Source organism: Pantherophis guttatus, chromosome 2 (assembly GCF_059756535.1).
Source record: "Pantherophis guttatus breed Tessera chromosome 2, ASM5975653v1, whole genome shotgun sequence".
Lineage (NCBI taxonomy): Eukaryota > Metazoa > Chordata > Lepidosauria > Squamata > Colubridae > Pantherophis > Pantherophis guttatus.
Window position 1 is genome coordinate 170,081,712 of NC_142064.1, and position 19,095 is coordinate 170,100,806.

General features: G+C 37.7%; 1 protein-coding gene across 1 annotated transcript in view; it reads right to left on the reverse strand.

The window, feature by feature from the left end:
* USP43 (ubiquitin specific peptidase 43) overlaps positions 1-19,095 on the reverse strand; it is a 120,305-nt gene that overhangs the window by 72,742 nt on the left and 28,468 nt on the right. The window contains exon 3 of the mRNA XM_034408103.3: positions 711-817. Within this exon, the coding sequence (XP_034263994.2) occupies positions 711-817 (107 nt within the window). The remainder of the gene's footprint in view (positions 1-710; positions 818-19,095) is intronic.

Genomic DNA, 19,095 nt, shown 5'->3' on the forward strand with positions numbered 1-19,095 from the left:
TCCAAGCCACATGCTAAGACTCCAGTTCGGTTCTTGTGTTTTTGCCAGCTGAGAGAGAGCAAATGAAGACAGTAAAACTACATTGGGATTAATTTAGTGTCGCTTGTCCAAACACTAGTTTATCTTGTGAATGCAGCATTCCATTGTTACACTGAAGGTATCAGGTTAGATTTCACAGCAATGCCAGCTGATAGAAGAGTAATCGGCAATGCCTCCAAACTGAACTATTGGTTTGTTTGTTTTTTTACTTTTCTAAAGCATCTTCCTACAATTTACACAGGACTACTATTTAATCAATTCTAGTTGCTACATTATTTTAGAACAGAGAGTCTCTTTGGCCCCTGCCAGGTCTTGGTAGGAATCATGCTTAGAAAGATGAAGCAGCAGCATCACAGTTCTGACAACAGCACCTAGTGGAGCCAGCTGATAAGTGTTAGGGACTAAACAAGTGAACTGCCCTCTCTTCCCTGCCTGGAAGAGTGACAACCCTCATTCTGCTGCAGGAAGTCATCCTTTAATACCTCAATCCCTCTGTCTGTCCCTAGGCATGAGCTGATTCTACTTAATTGTAACCAATTAAGATGGAATTTGCACCAGGTAAAATCTTTGGCTGTATCTATTACAATCTATTTTAGGGGTGACTTCAAGATGGGGAAAAAAAAAGGTAGATCTTTAATAATAATATGGGAAATTCTGTCTTAGTTTCTTACCTGTACTGGGCCTGGAAGTGATTCTGCACAAAGCTTTGGCCCTTGGGTGGCTGAACAGTTGCTTGGGCACTTCCACTGGTGGAACTCTCTTCCTGTCCAGATGGTGGCTGTGGAAGAAACCAAGACAGAAATTGAATAACAGGAAGCATAGCTGTTAGCTCTGAAATTCCACTCTGTAGAAACTCTTCGCCATCTTAACTGGGCTACCTGTTAAATGACCATTAGATGTCAGAAAACAGTTTTATGCTACTAGCAGGAAACTGCTGTACTCCAGATCTGGTAGAAATATTTGTTAAATCACTGTTTAATAAGGAATAGTCAATCTCAACAGCTTTGCTTTTTTTTTCTTCTCTCTCTCTTTCCATTATTGTTTTTCATTGCTTCATACCTTCTCTCTTTCAATAGGAAAAATCTGTCTAAAAGAAGGGGGAGATCACAACTAAATGTCATGTTTGCAAACTGTCAGTTTAAATATTCCAGTAGAGTTTTTAAAATACATATTGACACACACATATGAATATGTTCTATGAATTAGCCTAAATAAGTGAGTGGGTGCAGCAATTTAATAACCAGTTTAAAATATTCAATGATATTTCTTTCTCTCCACCAAAGAAATAATAAGCAAGCTGAACACTGTGTACAAGACATTGACAGACTTGTGGCTGCCTAGGACAACTGGCATATTTAGTTATGCATGGCCCATCTTTGCTATGGTTTATGGCTCTATAAATAAGCAACCTTGATAGGGCCACACCCAGAGATAATCCAAAACTATTCTCTTTTTAATTAATACTTCTTTAACCTTTTTCTTGGATCCCCAAATGTAAGGTGTATCTTCCAAGGTATTGCAAGTCATGGGATTGATCTAAACCTATTTATAATGCCTGAAAGGGGTGCAATGTTTCAGTGGTTAAAGATGCTGAATTTGAGACCTGAATGCCACCCTACATGGTGAGCTCCTGTTCTTGCCCCAGCTCCTGCCAACGTAGCAGTTCAAAAGCATGCAAATGCAAGTAGATAAATAGGTACCACTTCGGTGGATAGATAACAGCATTCTGTGTACCCCGACATACAGTAATGCTGACCACATGACCACAGAAATGTTTTTGGACCACATTGGCTGCCTCGGCTAAGAAATGGAGATGAACACCAACTCCTAGAGTCAGAATCAGCTGGACAGGGGAAACCTTTACCTTTATCTATAATGCCTTGGTTAACTCTCATATAGACTTCTTTGCTTTCCTTTGTTGACTTCTAGTCTCCTTAGACATCAAATATCCCAACATTTTCCTCAAGTATATGATGTGAGTACTTTCCTCTGTAAAATTAGAAGCTGCCTATTTTCTGCTATTCACAGATTTCAAGGTTTATGTTGTTGTTTTGTTTTGTTATATATCAACCAAGTATAAATGTAGAACAGAATTTGTTGTACATACTACAAAGGGAATGTACTAAAAGGAAGTTAGTGAAAGAGACAAATTGCCCTATGGTTTCAGGAGGAAATATTTGCCTACGAGTCCTTTTTTTATTAATAGAATAAATTATATGACTGTGAGTAAAAGCAATCTTTCCCATTTGTATCCAGGGCTAGTAGAAGAATTTTTACATTGTCCAATTGGTATGCGGCTCTTTCTGCTCCCAAATTATTTTGACACAGTTGACCCTTCTATTTGCAGCAATAGCATATGCATGCATAAACCAGCTACCACTATTAAAATGCTGGTCCACTGGCAAAGGAATTAAGGATACAATCCAGATATTGGATGTGGTTGCTTCCTGCTATGACTTAGGCTTTGATTATTTTTTTAAAAACATCACCAGTACCCTAAAATAGCAACATATGAATTGGATCTTAGTGACCTCACATGCCAAGGGCTACACTGTTCTTCCTGCTAAGACAAAGGAAAATAATCTTTTAATGGGGTTCTTAAATGTAGCAAGAGGAAGAGAAAAGAATGCAGGGCACCATTAATCAGGCTATTTAGGCTGTCTGTAAAAGCAAAGGAGTGGATGACTCTTGACATGCAAAGAAAAACAGGCTAGAAGCACAGCAGTTTACCGGATAGTAAATTTCCTAACATTGCTTATGCTAAAACAGGCTGTGTTGATATATTCAGAACAGTTTTTAACATTGTAAGTCAATTCTTTTTCTGCCACAGCTATCTATATACAGTTGTGCAAAATTTTTGGGCATGTCTGGCCAAACTGCACGAATCTATGTAAGAAGAAGCCAACACAATTTCTAGCAGCTACAGAGTTAAACATAACATCTTTCCCCAAATGTCCACAACTTATGTGCTGTTGTTCACAGATTCAAAAAAGAACACTGGGAATATAGCATGTGCAGAAGTTGAAACATCATTCTAGTTGATTCAGTGATACTTTTCTCATTATACTGTAGAGTTGTTAATAAGACTCCAGAAGTTGATTGATTTATTAGGCCTAGGGTACCATTAGCCTGGCAAAGACAACTTCACAAGTGAACAAATACCCTGACCTTTCTAAACTCTCAATCTACTTGAGCAACTGCAGGCTTCTCTAAACAGCTGTCGGAGAATTTAAAAAGAAAAATCATTCACTCTTTCGGGGGAAGGTTATTAAAAACCTCTAAATGCTTTCGGCTAGCAATTTCAACTTATTAAAAATGGAAATTACTGACATAGTCAAAAATATGGATACCCCTCTATTTCTCCCCCCATTCCAAAAAAGAATTCCAATTTGCTGTGAAACTGAGACAAGTAAATGGCATCCACCCTTTGTTATTCATAATCCACAGAGCAGGCACTTTGCTTTTGATGTATGATTTAACATAGTCTTGTAAATAATAAAACATGAAAATGATGTGGACATAATTACGGGTACCTCTTAGAAGTTAAACGACATTATTGGATTGAGGAAAATAGTCCCTCCAGTAGACTATTTGCTTTAATTAGCATCACCAGGGTCTTCAATCACATAATCAGTCACTGAGCCTATCTGAATGGAGAAAAGTACTCGGGCATTTTGGGTCACTGTGTGCAGTGAACATGGACAAGAAAAAGAAAAGCAGACAGTTGTTTGAGTGGGAAGAAAAAAAGGGTAATAGCCAAGCATGGGAAAGGCTACAAAACCATCTTCAAAGAGTTTCATATTCATTGCCCATGGCTGCTAGTATTATCAAGAAAGTTAAGGTCCATGGGAACATAGCCAAACACCCTGAATGTAGCCACAAAAAAAGAAAAGTGAGCCCAAACTGAAAAGGATACTTCAAATAGAGGAGGAACCAAGGAAAACTTCAAAAATGATGCTAGCTGAGCTCTAAGATCAAGATACAACACTATCAAATCACCGTCTATTGCTACCGTGTTTCCCTGAAAATAAGACCCTGTTTTATATTTTTTTGAACCCCGAAATAAGCGCTTGGCCTTATTTTCAGGGAGGTCTTATTATTTTGGGGCGCATGGAACTCCTCTTGGCGTCTTACCTGATTTCCAGCTCTGTCTCCCTAACAGAGGAAATGGCAGGGACTGGCTTCGCATGCGGGTAAATATTTTCAGGGAGGGCTTATTTTAGCACATGCGCTCAAAAGCCTGATTGGGCTTATTATCTGGGGAGGTCTTATTTTCGGGAAAACACTGTATCTGACTGGAAAGTGGCCCCCACAGTAGAAGATTCAAGAAAAACCCACTTCTGAAAGACACAAAGGCACAAAAAAGCTAGACTGGAGTTTGCTAAAGTACATGTTGTCAAGCCACAGTCCTCCTTTGAACAGATGAAAGAAAATTAGAGCTTGTTCATACATCACAGAAGAACTATGTTCACTGAAAAAATAATGCTTTTAAAGAAAAGAATTCTATCCCTACTGAGAAATATGGAAGATGCTCCATAATTTTATGGAGTTACTTTGTTGTCTCTAGCACTGGGTGCCTTTAAAATAACTAGCTAAAAAGTTTAGCTGGCACTGGAATGCTTGTCCACAGCCCCACAGTTTAGTGTTGCTTACAAAACAATGATATGCATGAGACAAGGAATTTTTTTTATTCAACCTCACCACAAAAATAATGATCTAAAATATGCAACAAAACAGAAAAAACCCTGACAAGCCTGAAATGCTTTAGAACAAGAGTTCTGGATTAATAAAACAAAAACTGAATTGTTCAGCAATAATAATGTAGGGTACTTATGGATAAACAAAGATGAAGCATTTCAACGATAGAACATTTTGCCATCTAATATGCTTTGGGGTTGCATGGTAGAAGGTAGAATGGATCCAATTAAATATCATATTCTGGAAGCTTGTGTCCCTAAAAATGAAGCCGAAGAAAGGCTGCATATTTCAGAAAGACAAAAATTTGAAACATGCTTCCAAATCTACCATGAAATACTGAAAAGAAAGATAAAGGTTGGAATGCCTTCACTTTCTTCAGATTTGAATACTGCTGTTAATTGTAAAGAAACCTCAAACATGCAAGAAAACCAAAGAATATTTCTGAATTAGAAGAATTCTTCAAGGAAAGTAGAAAAAAATATCAAAAGCAAGAACAGTAAGATAATTAGCTGACTACACTTGTTTTAAAGAACTAACTGAATATGTGTCCAAATTTAGGTGCCTGGTATAATCACTATTCTTTCATTATGAATCTGTAAACAAATACATAAATAGAAGTTTAACTTTGTTACCATGTAGAAGTGGTGTAGGCTTCTAGTCCCTTAGGGACTCATTACTACATATAATTTGATCACGGGTGCCTAAATTTTGCTTGCATCTGTGTTGTAGATGCAGATAGGTTCCTTTCTTACACCTGTTGAACTCCAGATTGGAAAAACAAAATGTATGAATCAGATATTATTTTTCAGTGAGATGAGAATTGATCTTTTAGGCCTGAAGTAGAGTGGGCTGGATGTTGGCATACATGCAATTACCTTAAAATAAGCCTATTTTAATGTAACTAAGGCTAAGGCTTATAATCCTATAAACTTTCCAAATGCCCTGTCTTGTTTCAATTATATTAGTGTAAGCACCGGGTCCCAAAAGCAGTGTTGTATTAAGGTTCTATTGAGATAGCAACAGTGCACACAAACATGTGCACATAGGAGCATTTAAACTGAGGTAACATGGTTTTACATGGTTAACTGTTTCAACCATGTCCATCTTATTTAAATGGATTTCAGCCTTTTCCATACACACATAATTAATGTATTTGCAGCTTCCATGAGTTTCATCTAGACCAGGGCTGTCAAGCTCCTGGCCCATGGGCTGGATGCGTCACACACTGACCATGTCCACGCCCGGTTTAGTGAAAGGGGGAAAAGTCCCAATTTGTCATGTGACGCCACCGTGACAACGTGAGTTTGATACCCCTGATCTAGACTGTATTTAGAGCCTTGGTAGTACAGTGGTTTAGAGCACCCTGTCATTAACACAGCTGCCTGCAATTACTGCAGGTTCGAACCTTACCAGGTTCAAGGTTGACTCAGCCTTCCATCCTTTCTAAGGTAGGTTAAATGAGGACCCAGTTTGTGGGGGCAATAAATATACAAAAGTATGAAGGCTATTGCTTAACGCATTGTAAGCCGCCCTGAGTCTCCGGAGAAGGGCGGCATATAAATCAAATTTAAAAAAAAAAAAAAGACAGCAACCTTCAAAGAACATGGCATTAGCCAAGGCCAGTCTGGCTGGGAATTCACCAATATCAAGTTGGTGAAGATAGTGAAATAAAACTCAATAACCTATTATTATCCCTAATTATAGGTTCAACTGAAATAGCAATCTCTCTCTTCCAAGATTCCAAAGACTGGGAAGACAAGGAACGCACCCTCCATCCTTCTATTTTAGAAAATCCCTTAGCTTTAGAATTCCTGTACTGCAGGAATAGTCATCAAGTAACTACTTAATGAAGCAAGAAAATGAGCTATATTTACTGATCATAGCAATCTAAAAGGGCCTGTGGAGGTGATGATATTAGACATACTACTTATCCCAAATTCCATAGCCACAATTTGCTATTAAGCTCAAAGCAAAAAAGTACAGAGCAAGCATGAACAAATGTGATTGTCATTGACCGTACCTAATAGCCATATAATACATGGTCCCACCTCTATGATATAATATCCTGAGATATCTTATTACTCATAAAATATTTTGAGAAACTTTCTATCATGGGATTCCCTAACCTTTTGAGGACTGTCAACATATTGGAATTTTATTCTTTTGTGCCAACAGAAAGAGCACAGATAGGTAAGACTAGCTAGCCACAGCAAATATTTTACAAAAAGGCAAATGGGTGAAACTAAAATCAAAGAAATTTAGCCAGGAATCTGATTATATGGCAGAGATGAAATGCATTATTTTATCTAATTAGGAATCACTATATCTCCAATCAAGAACTCTGTTTTTTTCATGCACTGTACCCAAAAGGCACAAGAGCTATTCGTTTTACTCATCTGTTTCACACAAAATATCATACAAATGTTTGACCTTCTGTCATGATCCCATTTTCTCTGCAACATCCCACCTCAGCCTCAGCCTTCCCATTCCTCTTTTTATCATATTAAAGCAAGCCATGTCCATAGCATCAGGACACCTCCTACTCCATGTTCAAGCATCCATTCTTACTGGGTAGTGGCAACAGACCCTCTATTGAATCTTAAAAAAAAAAAAAAGTTCTGGTTTATTTTTATTTTTATTTTTTGAACAGTGAGGAGTCTTTCAATATAGATACTGATTGTTAGCAACTTCCAGGCTGCATCAAGTCAAACAAGACTGGAAAATTCACAATGGAAATTCACAATGCTAGAATAAGTAACATTTATTGAAGAAATTTGGGAAGCTATAAAATAGCTGTGTTTCTTTTTCCTTCCTGCCCTGCATAATGGACAATTTGGGCCCCTCTTCTGAGTAACACAGCCTGTTTCTGCCAGTCTTCATTTTTGCAATGGTCAGATTTTTTTTAAAATACATTGAATGAAAACTAAGATTTACACCAATCAGTCATCATTATTTCTAAAACAATGACCACCGCAATACCCAGATTTATTCTATGAGGGAGATGAGTGGTTTCTAAAGATGGATGGATGGATGGAGAGAGAGAGAGAAAGAGAGAGAGAGAGAGAGAGAGAGAGAGAGAGAGAGCGAGAGAGAGAAAGAAAGAAAGAAAGAAAGAAAGAAAGAAAGAAAGAAAGAAAGAAAGAAAGAAAGAAAGAAAGAAAGAAAGAAAGAGGGGGGAGGGAGAGAGAACCTAGAATATAGTTAGCAGGTATAGGAAATCAACTCTTTACTTCAAAGCACAGCTAACCATTTGAAAATAACACGTAAAGTTAAAGAAAATTAATCTTAGACACATTAGACAGCAAGAACTGTCTAAGAATATAGTAATTCCTATGAGCATTCCATTACTTTCATTCTACAATTATGACCATAGATTGCTAGACTGATCTACCTAAACAATTGTTTTTCACGGTTTTCTCAAGAACAGGAGCATACTAAGCAGTTCTAGTATTTAAACCTACAGCCTGTGTTAGTGAACTATAATTCCTGGTAGTTCCAACCAGCCTAAGATTTACAGAGAGTTATAGTTCAGCAGCATCTGAAGGATCACATTTCCTGACCTCTGATCTAACTTAAAAGTGAATGATATCCAGCATTTACTTTTGAATTTTCAGGCTAAAAGGATATCCATTATACAAAAAAAGAGAAGAAAAGAATAGCATGAACTCTCCTACTTCACAAAGTAAGCCATCCAAATTCATGATCCTGGAAGCAGTTCCTGGAAAGTATCCAAGAGACAAAACTTTTATGGACTAAGGCCAGTGTAACTGAAATTCCAGTGACCACTGTTTTTTAAAAGAAAGAATGTGCTTTAGGGAAATCATTAAGAATCAGAACATCAGCACAAAACATACTATACTAGCTTAGTTGATATAGACTAAAGGATAGTGCATAATAATGTTATTACAAGTCCACAAACACCATCACTCAGTTTCAGGACAATTTATTCTCTCTGAATAAAGCTACTTCTCACAGTGTCAAAAATGAACAGCTTGATACCACAGCTGTCTATCATGAGAACAAGAAACAGATGAAAACTGGGTGTCATGCCCCAAAAAGAGCCTTGGTAGTACATGGGTTTAAGGCACCCTGTTATTAAGCTGGTTATTAAGACCAGCTGCCTGCAATTACTGCAGGGTTCGAATCTCGCCAAGGCTCAAGGTTGACTCAGCCTTCCATCCTTTCTAAGGTAGGTGAAATGAGGACCCAGTTTGTGGGGGCAATAAACTGACTTTGTATAAATATACAAAAGGATGAAGGCTATTGCTGAGCACATTGTAAGCCGCCCTGAGTCTTCGGAGAAGGGCAGCATATAAATCAAATTAAAAAAAAAAAAAGACAAGCATTTAATCTGTTGCATCACTGAGGCAGGAGAAAGATGCATAAGATTCTAACTTTTAATTTCATTATAAATGTGACTTGCATTTTATGCAAAACAATAGCTGGAATGCTTGGATTCCTTAGTTTTTCTACAATAATCCCACATATCTAAGCTCTTGTACCTTTGGAAATCTATTCTTGCAGTTTGTTGCCTAGTTAGTCAAAACTAGGCAACAAAACTTGATACTTAGCTGGGGAAAAGCAAAAAATAAACAAATACAGAATATGATGTCGTCTCAAGCCGGTAGCATTAATATTATAGTTTCCATACGAACAATTTAATATTTTTGACAGTGGATCTGAAAGTCTTATCCAATAAAAACATATCATTAAAAAAAACTTCATTTGCTTAGATTTACTGAGTTGATTCAAATTAGATGAAATGCTTATTTTGTGGGCACATTTGGCCTGGTTGAGTAGCAAGATAAAATGAGGAGACAGGAATCCTCAATGTGCTGTTATCTTCATGAAACAATAACAAACCTGGCAGAAAGAGCCACAATGGTATAATCTGATTTCCATACCATGATTTAAAATGCTTTTCATATTTATCCATGTACAAAAATCATAATTTTTAGCTTGCAAGGGATTTCTGCACCTGAACAATATTTCTTTCCTACCAGCAGACACAGTAAATGTATCATTGACTGAATCATGATTTACTGAAGTGAACAGTCAATGGCTTGTTCATCTGACATAACTTTATTACTGTGCAGTTGCATACACATATCAAGATAGATTAGATTAGATTAGATTAGATTAGATTAGATTAGATTAGATTAGATTAGATTAGATTAGATAAAATGGACAGGCAGGCAGGCAGGCAGAGGGTTTTTGGGATTCTAACATGCCAACTACAGAATATTCTCCATCTAGAGCAGGACTGTCAAACTCACGGCCCATGAGCCAGATGCGTCACATGCTGGCCATGCCCATGCCCAGTTTAGTGAAGGGGGGGGAAGTCTTGATATGTCACGTGATGCCGCCATGACGACACAAGTTTGACACCCTGATCTAGAGCATAAATAAGTATCAGGATTGGTTTTATATTTAGGCCAAAGAAAGACAGACTTTTTTGTCCAAACTCTGATCTGTAAGCTGTTTTATTGTTGATTGTTCTGTATTGATTATGATGTTGTATATTAACACAAATTGGGGACTTTGGAAAAAGTGCAAAGAAGAGCAACTAAGATGACTAAAGGCCTTCAGACTAAAACATGAAGAATGGTTGCAGGATTTGGGTTTGGTAGTCTAGAGAAAAGAAGGACTGGGGGGATGATAGCAGTATTCCAGTATTTGAGAGGATGCCACAAAGGAGGGGGTCAATTTATTTTCCAAAGCACCAGTGGGCAGGACTAGAAACAATGGAGGGAAACTAATCAAGGAAAGAAGCAACCTGGAATTAAGGAGAAACTTCCTAACAGTGATGACAATTAACCAGGGGAACAGCTTGCCTTCAGAAGTTGTGGGTGTTTCATCACTGGAAGTTTTTAAGAAGGGGCTGGGCTTGTCTGAAATGGTATAGGGTCTCCTGTTTGAGTGGGGGGCTGGACTAGAAGACATCCAAGGTCCTTTCCAGCTGTATTCTGAGTGTGAGTGTGAGAGTATGTGTGTGTGAGTGAGTGTGTGTCTGTGTGTGTGTATAGATTTGATATCCATGACATTTTATGGCAACTTTATAAAAAATTCCTCAAAGCTACACAATTACGTGAAGCTGTCAGTTAATTTCCTCTTTGTTTCCTTTCAAACATTAGGTTGGCAAAATTCCATTTTAATACTTTTCTTGGCCACCAACTCAATCCCAGGATGCATAAATCAGGAGAGGTTGGCTTAGAGCCTGTCTGCAGAAACATAATTCTTCTGGAACAAGAATGAATCTTCTTTCTTCTTCAAAGTACTCAGTGCCTTTAACTTAAGTCAGTTTTTATATTTTGTGATTATATTTGTCATTCTATTTCCAAATAAGTACCTCCCAAGCCACCTGGGGATTATAAAGTTCTTGCCTCATACTTAGAAATCTAGCACTGCTTTATAGTACTATTATAACCTATATTATTAAAAGACTGGAGGAGAAATGTCAAAAAGGTGTACTCTAGTCTCAAACTCTTGTACTATCTTTAAGATAGCCCAGGTGCTTGGGATTATTATAGGATAGCAACAGCTACTTGTGGAAAGAAAAATTTTATTCACTATAGTTTGGAAACAGTAGATCGAGCCATTGCTGATGAAAAGGTATAGACTTAATATGTCTCTGGAGATTCTCAGTCATCCAGTTTGTGATTGTCCTAAAGGTGCTTTTTCAAGAGGCACCTGGACTTTCTGGTTTTACTTTGAAGACATTTCACTTCTTATCCAAGAATTCTTCTCATCCAAGAATTCTCATTCTTCAGCTCTGAAGAAGCTTCTTGGATAAGAAGCGAAACGTCTTCAAAGAAAAATCATAAAGTCCAGTTGCCTCTTGAAAAAAGCACCTATAGGCTTAATTATTTAATGTGATTTTATACTGTCTTTTAAATTTTGTAATCGATGTGTTTTATTTTTTGGCTGTTCACTGCCCTGAGTCCTTCGGGAGTAGGGCGGTATATAAATCTAATAAAATAAAATAAAATAAATATATGTACTAAATGGAAATTGAGTAATAAAAACATAGCGGAAGATGTTCCACACTCTTTCTTGGCCACAGCTCTCCAGTCCAAAGAAGACAAAATGCAATCCATCAAACTTGCACATTTTTATAGCAATAGCCTCTTTCTGAGTGTGCTGAATGCAAAAGGCATGCTATTTTACAGTTTGAATTGAGAAGAAGTGCTTCGGAATACGAAACGAAAAAGCAGCACCTGTCTTCAACTTAGTAATGCAGCTGGACAATCCTGGAAATATATGTAGCTGCTGCAATGAAGAGCAAATTGGTTGTGTATATGCAGTCCTATGAATTTCAAGACTGTTGATATTTCCAACTGAAAGTGAAATATTGTCCCACCCTGATCATGGTAATGCAAATCACTTCTATGCCTTCAGTTATTTGGATCTGAAGAACTAAAGACTGCCCACTTTCATATGATTATGCTTCTCCACTGAGATGATCTGATCCCCATATCACTGCTGATACCTATGCAGCTCAGGATAGGCACTATAAGCTGAATGCCCAAGTCTGGAATTTCTACCCTTGAAAAATTAATGCAGCATCCTCTCAGGGCCAATTTATTCTAGGAGTATTTCTCCATATCTGACTCATTTGGGTGGCATAAAATGCATTTCTCAATATCTCCTTCTGATATTATTTCTTCTTCAACACAACAGATGTTCCCCCCAAGATATCTTTTGCTGAATTTTTGCATGCAGTTGAGTTCTGGGCATTCCAAACTAGTAGAATAATTCTTATTGATGGAAGTGACTTCAAAGCCCTAGAACTGGTTTTTAAAATATTTTCCCACCACTTTCAGCTTTGATCAGATGTCAAGAGAAGATGGGAGAGGGAAGGAACTCAATTTCCAGCTTCCACCTTACATAACTGCATACTTACAAATAATATCTTTTTTTAAAAAAAAAAACCCTGGTTTTTCCACTTGAATACAAATATAAAGAAAACATGTTTTTTTTTTAAAAAAAAAGATCCAAAACAGGTTTTATGATCTTTTATCTCCTAAAAGAGCAGTATCCGACTTGTGGATTTTAGCATGAATTTGGGCTATAAACTGAAATGATAAAGTACACTTGATCTTACAAACTCCTTTCATTTCTCCTGCAACTACATTATACGCTACGATAGAGACAGATCTTTTCCTATTATTGATTTGAAGTGCACTCTACCTATTCCCAAGTCAGCAGAAAATATATCAATATAAAATTTGTGTTTGTATTACTGATTCTCTATCCTGATTTTCTTCCTTAATTCCCTGTTACTGATGAAACCTGCAGTACAATATTGTACAATATTTTTATGCTTTGGGGAGTATGGATTAAAGTTAGAAGAGCTAGTGGTTCTCTCCCAGGTCCCACTCCCACCCTTATATTAGTTCAAAAATGCAAAAAGAAGCAAGAGAGCACCCAGAACTATTTCAGTTATGCCCTTTCTAGTATCACCAGTTGGACTCCACAACCATCCAGAAGACTGGGAAGTTGAGTTACAGCCCCCAGTTCTTCAGATGTTGCCACCTAATTATACTGATGATCTCAAACTGAGATTACAGCTATAGGTCCTTTGTGTGGTGTATCAGAAGCAGATACAGCATCCAGATTGCTGAAGGGGATGCTTATTTATGTCACCTTGTATTTATGTTGAAGAAGCTGCACACATGCTTAGACTTAGACCTGGAATACCTCTATTGTCACTTTGAATGTACACTAATCGGCATACATTAAAATGAAATTTTGCTGCATACTCAATACCGTACTGCATCAGGGACTTGATACCGGTGAAATAACTTGGGCCTAAACAACTGAGGATCTTGCATTGTTATAGACCCATTTAATCATTAAGCTATGTGTGTTTGCCAAGAAACACAGATTTCATCCGGTAGAACTTCTCTGGGGTGGTGATAGGGAAACTCACTGTAGTAGTGCACAGAAATAAAAAGCCTGAATATGCATCTGTCCATTCTTTTAGGAAACCAGTAACAACTTCCTGTTTTAATGGACTTGGAAAAAAATATTTTTCTCATGTTTGGATTAGTGCTACTGTCCAGGCTGATGCTTTCAGTCTTTCTACCTGATGCTAGTCCATTTTGTTGTATACACACATACATTTATATGGATATGAAACATGCATGCAGACCCCATATAGAATTGTGTAATTATTCAAGGCTGCTTTGAGGATCCTTGTGGCTAAACTACAGCTTATGAATAAATAAAAATGTAAAGACTGCAAGAAAAAAGGAACCTCAGCTACATCCAGCAAGCTGCATTAGTCATCTTCCCAAATTACTGTACAAACCCATTCACATCCTAACAACTAGGCTGACAAGAGCAGTCATGGTAGTTAATTACTACACAGCAGGAGGTAGGATAGCCAATGCAGCCAAATACAGAACTTTCAACCTCTTCATTTCTAGTGCTTATATACATTAGTCCATGGAAACTAATGGAAATAAACTTACAGGTTGATATTCGACATCTGCATTAATCTTCTGGATAATGACATAGTGTCATTAATATACATTCATATAAATTTATGCAGGTACTTTTTCCACTTAAGTTGAATTCCCTTCCCCCCCCCGCCCCCCTTTACATTCTGCTTGTATTCACCAATTTATACGTTTCAGCATTCATGGTCAAAAGGTAAATGGTAATGAAAGATGGCAAAAGATGGGGCGAAATGGTGTAACTCTCCCACACAAATATCTGGGAATCCACTAGGAAAAACTGACAGCATCTTGGAAAGCAGAAATTTTCCACTATTACAGAGAGCTATTATGCTACTGATACTTAGGTGGAATAATTCATGGTACCTCTTGTTTCTTGGTTGTCATTATCTGGAAAAAAAAACAGGGTTCATATACAAACACACACACACACACACACACACACACACACACACACACACACACACAATTGTATTGATTATGGCAAAGCCAAGATGCTCTAGAACTCACCCCTAACAATAATCCCATGGTTTACTGGCAGATTGATTTTCTATGCAGTTTGTATATATGCCCAACTCTCCCTTACCGCACTTATATGCATCCATACTTCATTTCTTTATATGGCATGTTCCATAGTGGATGTGGGAAAAACGTATTTCAAAAGTTCAGATTGAAAGAATTAAAGTAAAGTTAGTTGACCTTTCAATCTAAGCAACAGTTGGAGATAACCAAAGCCTGGAATAATCAAACATCAATGAGCCCATTAGGAGGGAAAGTTTTCTCTTGGAGGTGAGTTTTTATATGAAGATACCTAATCTTCAATTTTTGATGTTTGTATTATCACCTCAGAGGCCAGATGAAAGCCTGCTATGACCAAAATTCTAGGTAACAGAAACTGGGCTGAAATCTAGTGAACAATGAAGCTAGGAACAAGGTAGATTCTATTTTACTTTGCTGACTGAGATTGAAGTTATCTAAACTTGTTTTAGACTGTGAGTGTGCATGAGAAAAAGAGAGAAAGAGAGAAAAAGAAGAAAGAGAGAAAACAGAGAGAAACAGAGAGACAGAAATACAGACAGACAGACAGACAGAGACCCTCAGTACAGGAGCTTCAGAAGGAAACTGTTCATTATTTTTGTCCTTCTTTCCCTTTGAATTTTCTTCCATATCTCTGACCTGTCTATCTATATTTAAAACTTTTCAGGAACTAGTTGCACTCCTGATTCTATTCTTTAGCATACATCTTCTTGATAGGTCAGGTCAGGAAGGAAAAGGGGTTGCCATTTATAGCTAATCTGGTACATCAGCAGAGAAGATTTCTCTGGAATAAATTAACTGGTAGTAGTGTACTTAGGAACACGGTGGCTCACTGCTAAGACACTGAGCTTGTCAATCAAAAGGTTGGCAGTTCAGCGGTTCAAATCCCTAGTGCCGTGTGAACTCCCGTTACTTGTCCCAGCTTCTGCCAACCTAGCAGTTTGAAAGCACGTAAAAAATGCAAGTAGAAAAATAGGGACCACCTTTGCTGGGAAGGTAACAGTGTTCCGTGTGCCTTTGGCATTTAGTCATGCCGGCCACATGACCATGGAGATGTCTTCGGACAGCGCTGGCTCTTTGGCTTTGAAATGGAGATGAGCACCACCCCCTAGAGTTGGGAACGACTAGCACATATGTGCGAGGGGAACCTTTACCTTTAGTGTACTTAGTTTGCTCTCTTCAAGAATTTGGGAGGGGGGGTTGAAAGACTTTGAAGAAGAACATAAAAAAGTCCCTTGGGGAAACCAGCAAGAGCCCATGCTACCACCTACCATGCATTATTACACCCAATACAATATCACTGCCAAAAACCTTGCTCTTGATGCCATCACTAACAGAGAGGGCCAGTGTTACATTCTGCTTGTGGCACTATGTTGTAATTTAAGGTATTGTGCTTATGGTATTAAACCCAGGAAGTTTCAGCCAGGCAAGCTCATCAGGTGATTTTGAGTCAATATTGTCTCTCAGCCAAATGTTCCCTGCCAGGATTAGCTGTGGAAAAATTGAAGGAGAAAGCATATTATCAGAAGTACTGGATATTATTTGAAGCATCTTAGCTATTTTCTGCACAATATGGGAAGATTTTCAGTATATATCCCATTTCTGAAAATAGCATTTGATGCTATGTGTATGTTAAAGTGGTACAGGTAAGGTCCCAACATAAATTGCTTTAATTTAATTGTATAGTGATTACTGTCCAAAAATGGGCTAGAGCCAAGTCCAAGTAAACCAATTCCAATAACAGTAAATTACCCACTGTCGGGTAAATGGCATAAGGATCCCATTTCTGAACGATGGGAGGAAGGAGTTAAACCATAATAGATTTGCCTCTCGAACTACTTGTCTCAAACTCAACATGCACGCACATATTCTATTATGGCCACGGGGTGAGCAATTCTACTTTGGAATCCTCTTCCACAAAAGGCTCGGCTCAAGGTGCCTCCAGCATTAATGTTCTTGCTGAATGACTCTAAAGAGTCAAAGCTTCCCTCTAAAAAATAAGAATCCAGTGAATATGAAAAGAACTGCCTTTTTATCTTCCTTCAGGACTAAATTAGCATCCTGGACAAAAAGTCTTGAACGAGTAACATTATGAGCATACTAATGCAATCAACTGAGGGACAGATCAGTGAACTGTAATAAATACTAGATACCCACAGAAAGGTAACTATTTAACGGATGTGTTGAGATTCTGAAACCTCTGAACTTCAAGACAGCTCTTCTTTCTAAACAAGGTTTGTTCCAGACTCAGCAAGAGGGTTAAAATCATGATGGAACACATACTGATCATTTCTATTGCTCATGTAGGTCACTATATTTCTGGAAATTGAAACCACAGAGAATCTCACCAAGCAAATCATATCTCTGTCACATTGGTTTCAGTGCTAAATTTTGACTTTAGGAACCTCAGGATTGTACAACTTTGTTTCAAATTGATCCAACTTCCTGAATACTTATGGCCTGGGAACAAAGGACCATAATAAAAATATCGCAATCTACTTTTCTGATCTGATTTGCAGACTCCATCAAAGTGATCTGCTGTCTACATGCTTTGCAGCCTCCCCAAACCAAAATCAGTTTTGTCACTTATAGGAAAAACAGATTGTAAGAGTTTCTCCTTTCAAAGTCATTCTCTTTATTGGCAATTAGGGAAATGCAGAGCTTTATGTAGAAGGAATTCAGTGTCACTGCATTGCTTCATAAAAGCAATATCTTCACATCAAAATAAGTTAAACATTCACCAACCTCAATTATCGTAAATAAAAGCTAGGGATTTCCTTTGGCTGAATATTGAAAATGCCTGTTTGTATACTTGCATGTGTAGGAGGGAGAGGCGTGAGCATGTGAAAAGAAAAGATGTGCAAATAAACATGGGGGAAAGCAGAAGAAAGAGTGTGGGAGAAAGATATGCATTAAGAATGGACATACATGTGCCCTAACCTGACCTTTTCAATGCTTGGCAGAAAATTATATTCCCTCTAATCCTTTATTCAGGTGTTTTGTTTGTTTTGAATATGTAAGATTCAATGTCAAGGGTTATCTTAAATGCTACAGAGCACTAATGAATAACAAATTAGTGAGTTTCTGTTTGATACATATATGTGTGTTGTTTTGAGACAAAATATAGTCAACTTCAAGTACCAGGCAGGGGCACGTCAGCATTCTTCCTCCTAAAAATGAACACAACTGCAAAAACAGTAGACACATGGAACTGCTTCTGTATCACAATCACCTGCCAAAGTCTAGAGTGAACAGATGTGCAAGTCTTTATGCTGCACAGGCCTTGCAATATTCAGGAGTAAGAGCGTGAATAAGGCTCTTCAGATCTTTGAGGTGATTTGAAGGAACTGTCCAAACCAGAACTTTTGAGAAGTCACCCCATCTCACAGGGAAGACATTACACCGGGACGAACTAAAGTATTACCAGCTTCCTTGGTGCCCAGGACTCCCACAATTCTCAAATTCCCACCAAAGCTAATCAGAACCAGAGGCAGAGCAAGATATGAGACTGCCCTATCAAACACTTAACTCAGCATGGTGGATTACTAAGCATTCACACTATGCAGGCACATTGTGGCTACTTTGCTACTGAAGAGCAATCTATAAAGACAGAGAATCTTGCTCAAGTTGTAAACAAATTGTTAAGAGCATTAGAGGGCAGGAACAGGTTAGGGAGAGTGGATCTTCCTCTTGCTTCTGACTCATCTCTCAAGCTACATTTGTGGAGTGTTTTGGACCACTTCTCTGTCACTATTATTTTCTTCCAGAAAGTGCTTCCAGACAGATGTATATGACTGCTATTATGTCCTTAAGATTTATTTTAGTTAGGAAAAAAAGATAGCAATAACACAAGAGGTTTACATATTAAGATAATATTTTCTGGACAACCTTTTTCTAGGAATAAGCAGAAAATGACAATATAAAAGCCTCCTCCATTAGTACCTATGAATAAAAGCTTCCAGGTAGGAAAGTGTGTAACAACTATCGCATCTCCCCAGATTATATATGGATGTGTTAGCTTCCAAGTAAGAAGCATTTGTTCTTAACAATAAAATCAGAGCTGAAGAAAAAGAACATGTTATAATTCCTGTAGCAGTAGAATTCAAAGAGAGCTAATAGATCTACATGAATTATAGTAATAATAACCTTTTATTAGGACAATAAGTGGCAGCATTTAGAGTGCCCCTGAATTCATCTTCACCTTTTTATGCTATCCATGAAAACCAATCCAGAATCTGAAAAGTATAGATACCCAACAGTTATACTTTTAAAGCTAAGCTTCTACCCCTTACTATTGCAGATATTTGTTATAAATTTATACAACAGGATAGTTACATCTATCAGCAGGCAGTGTAGCGAG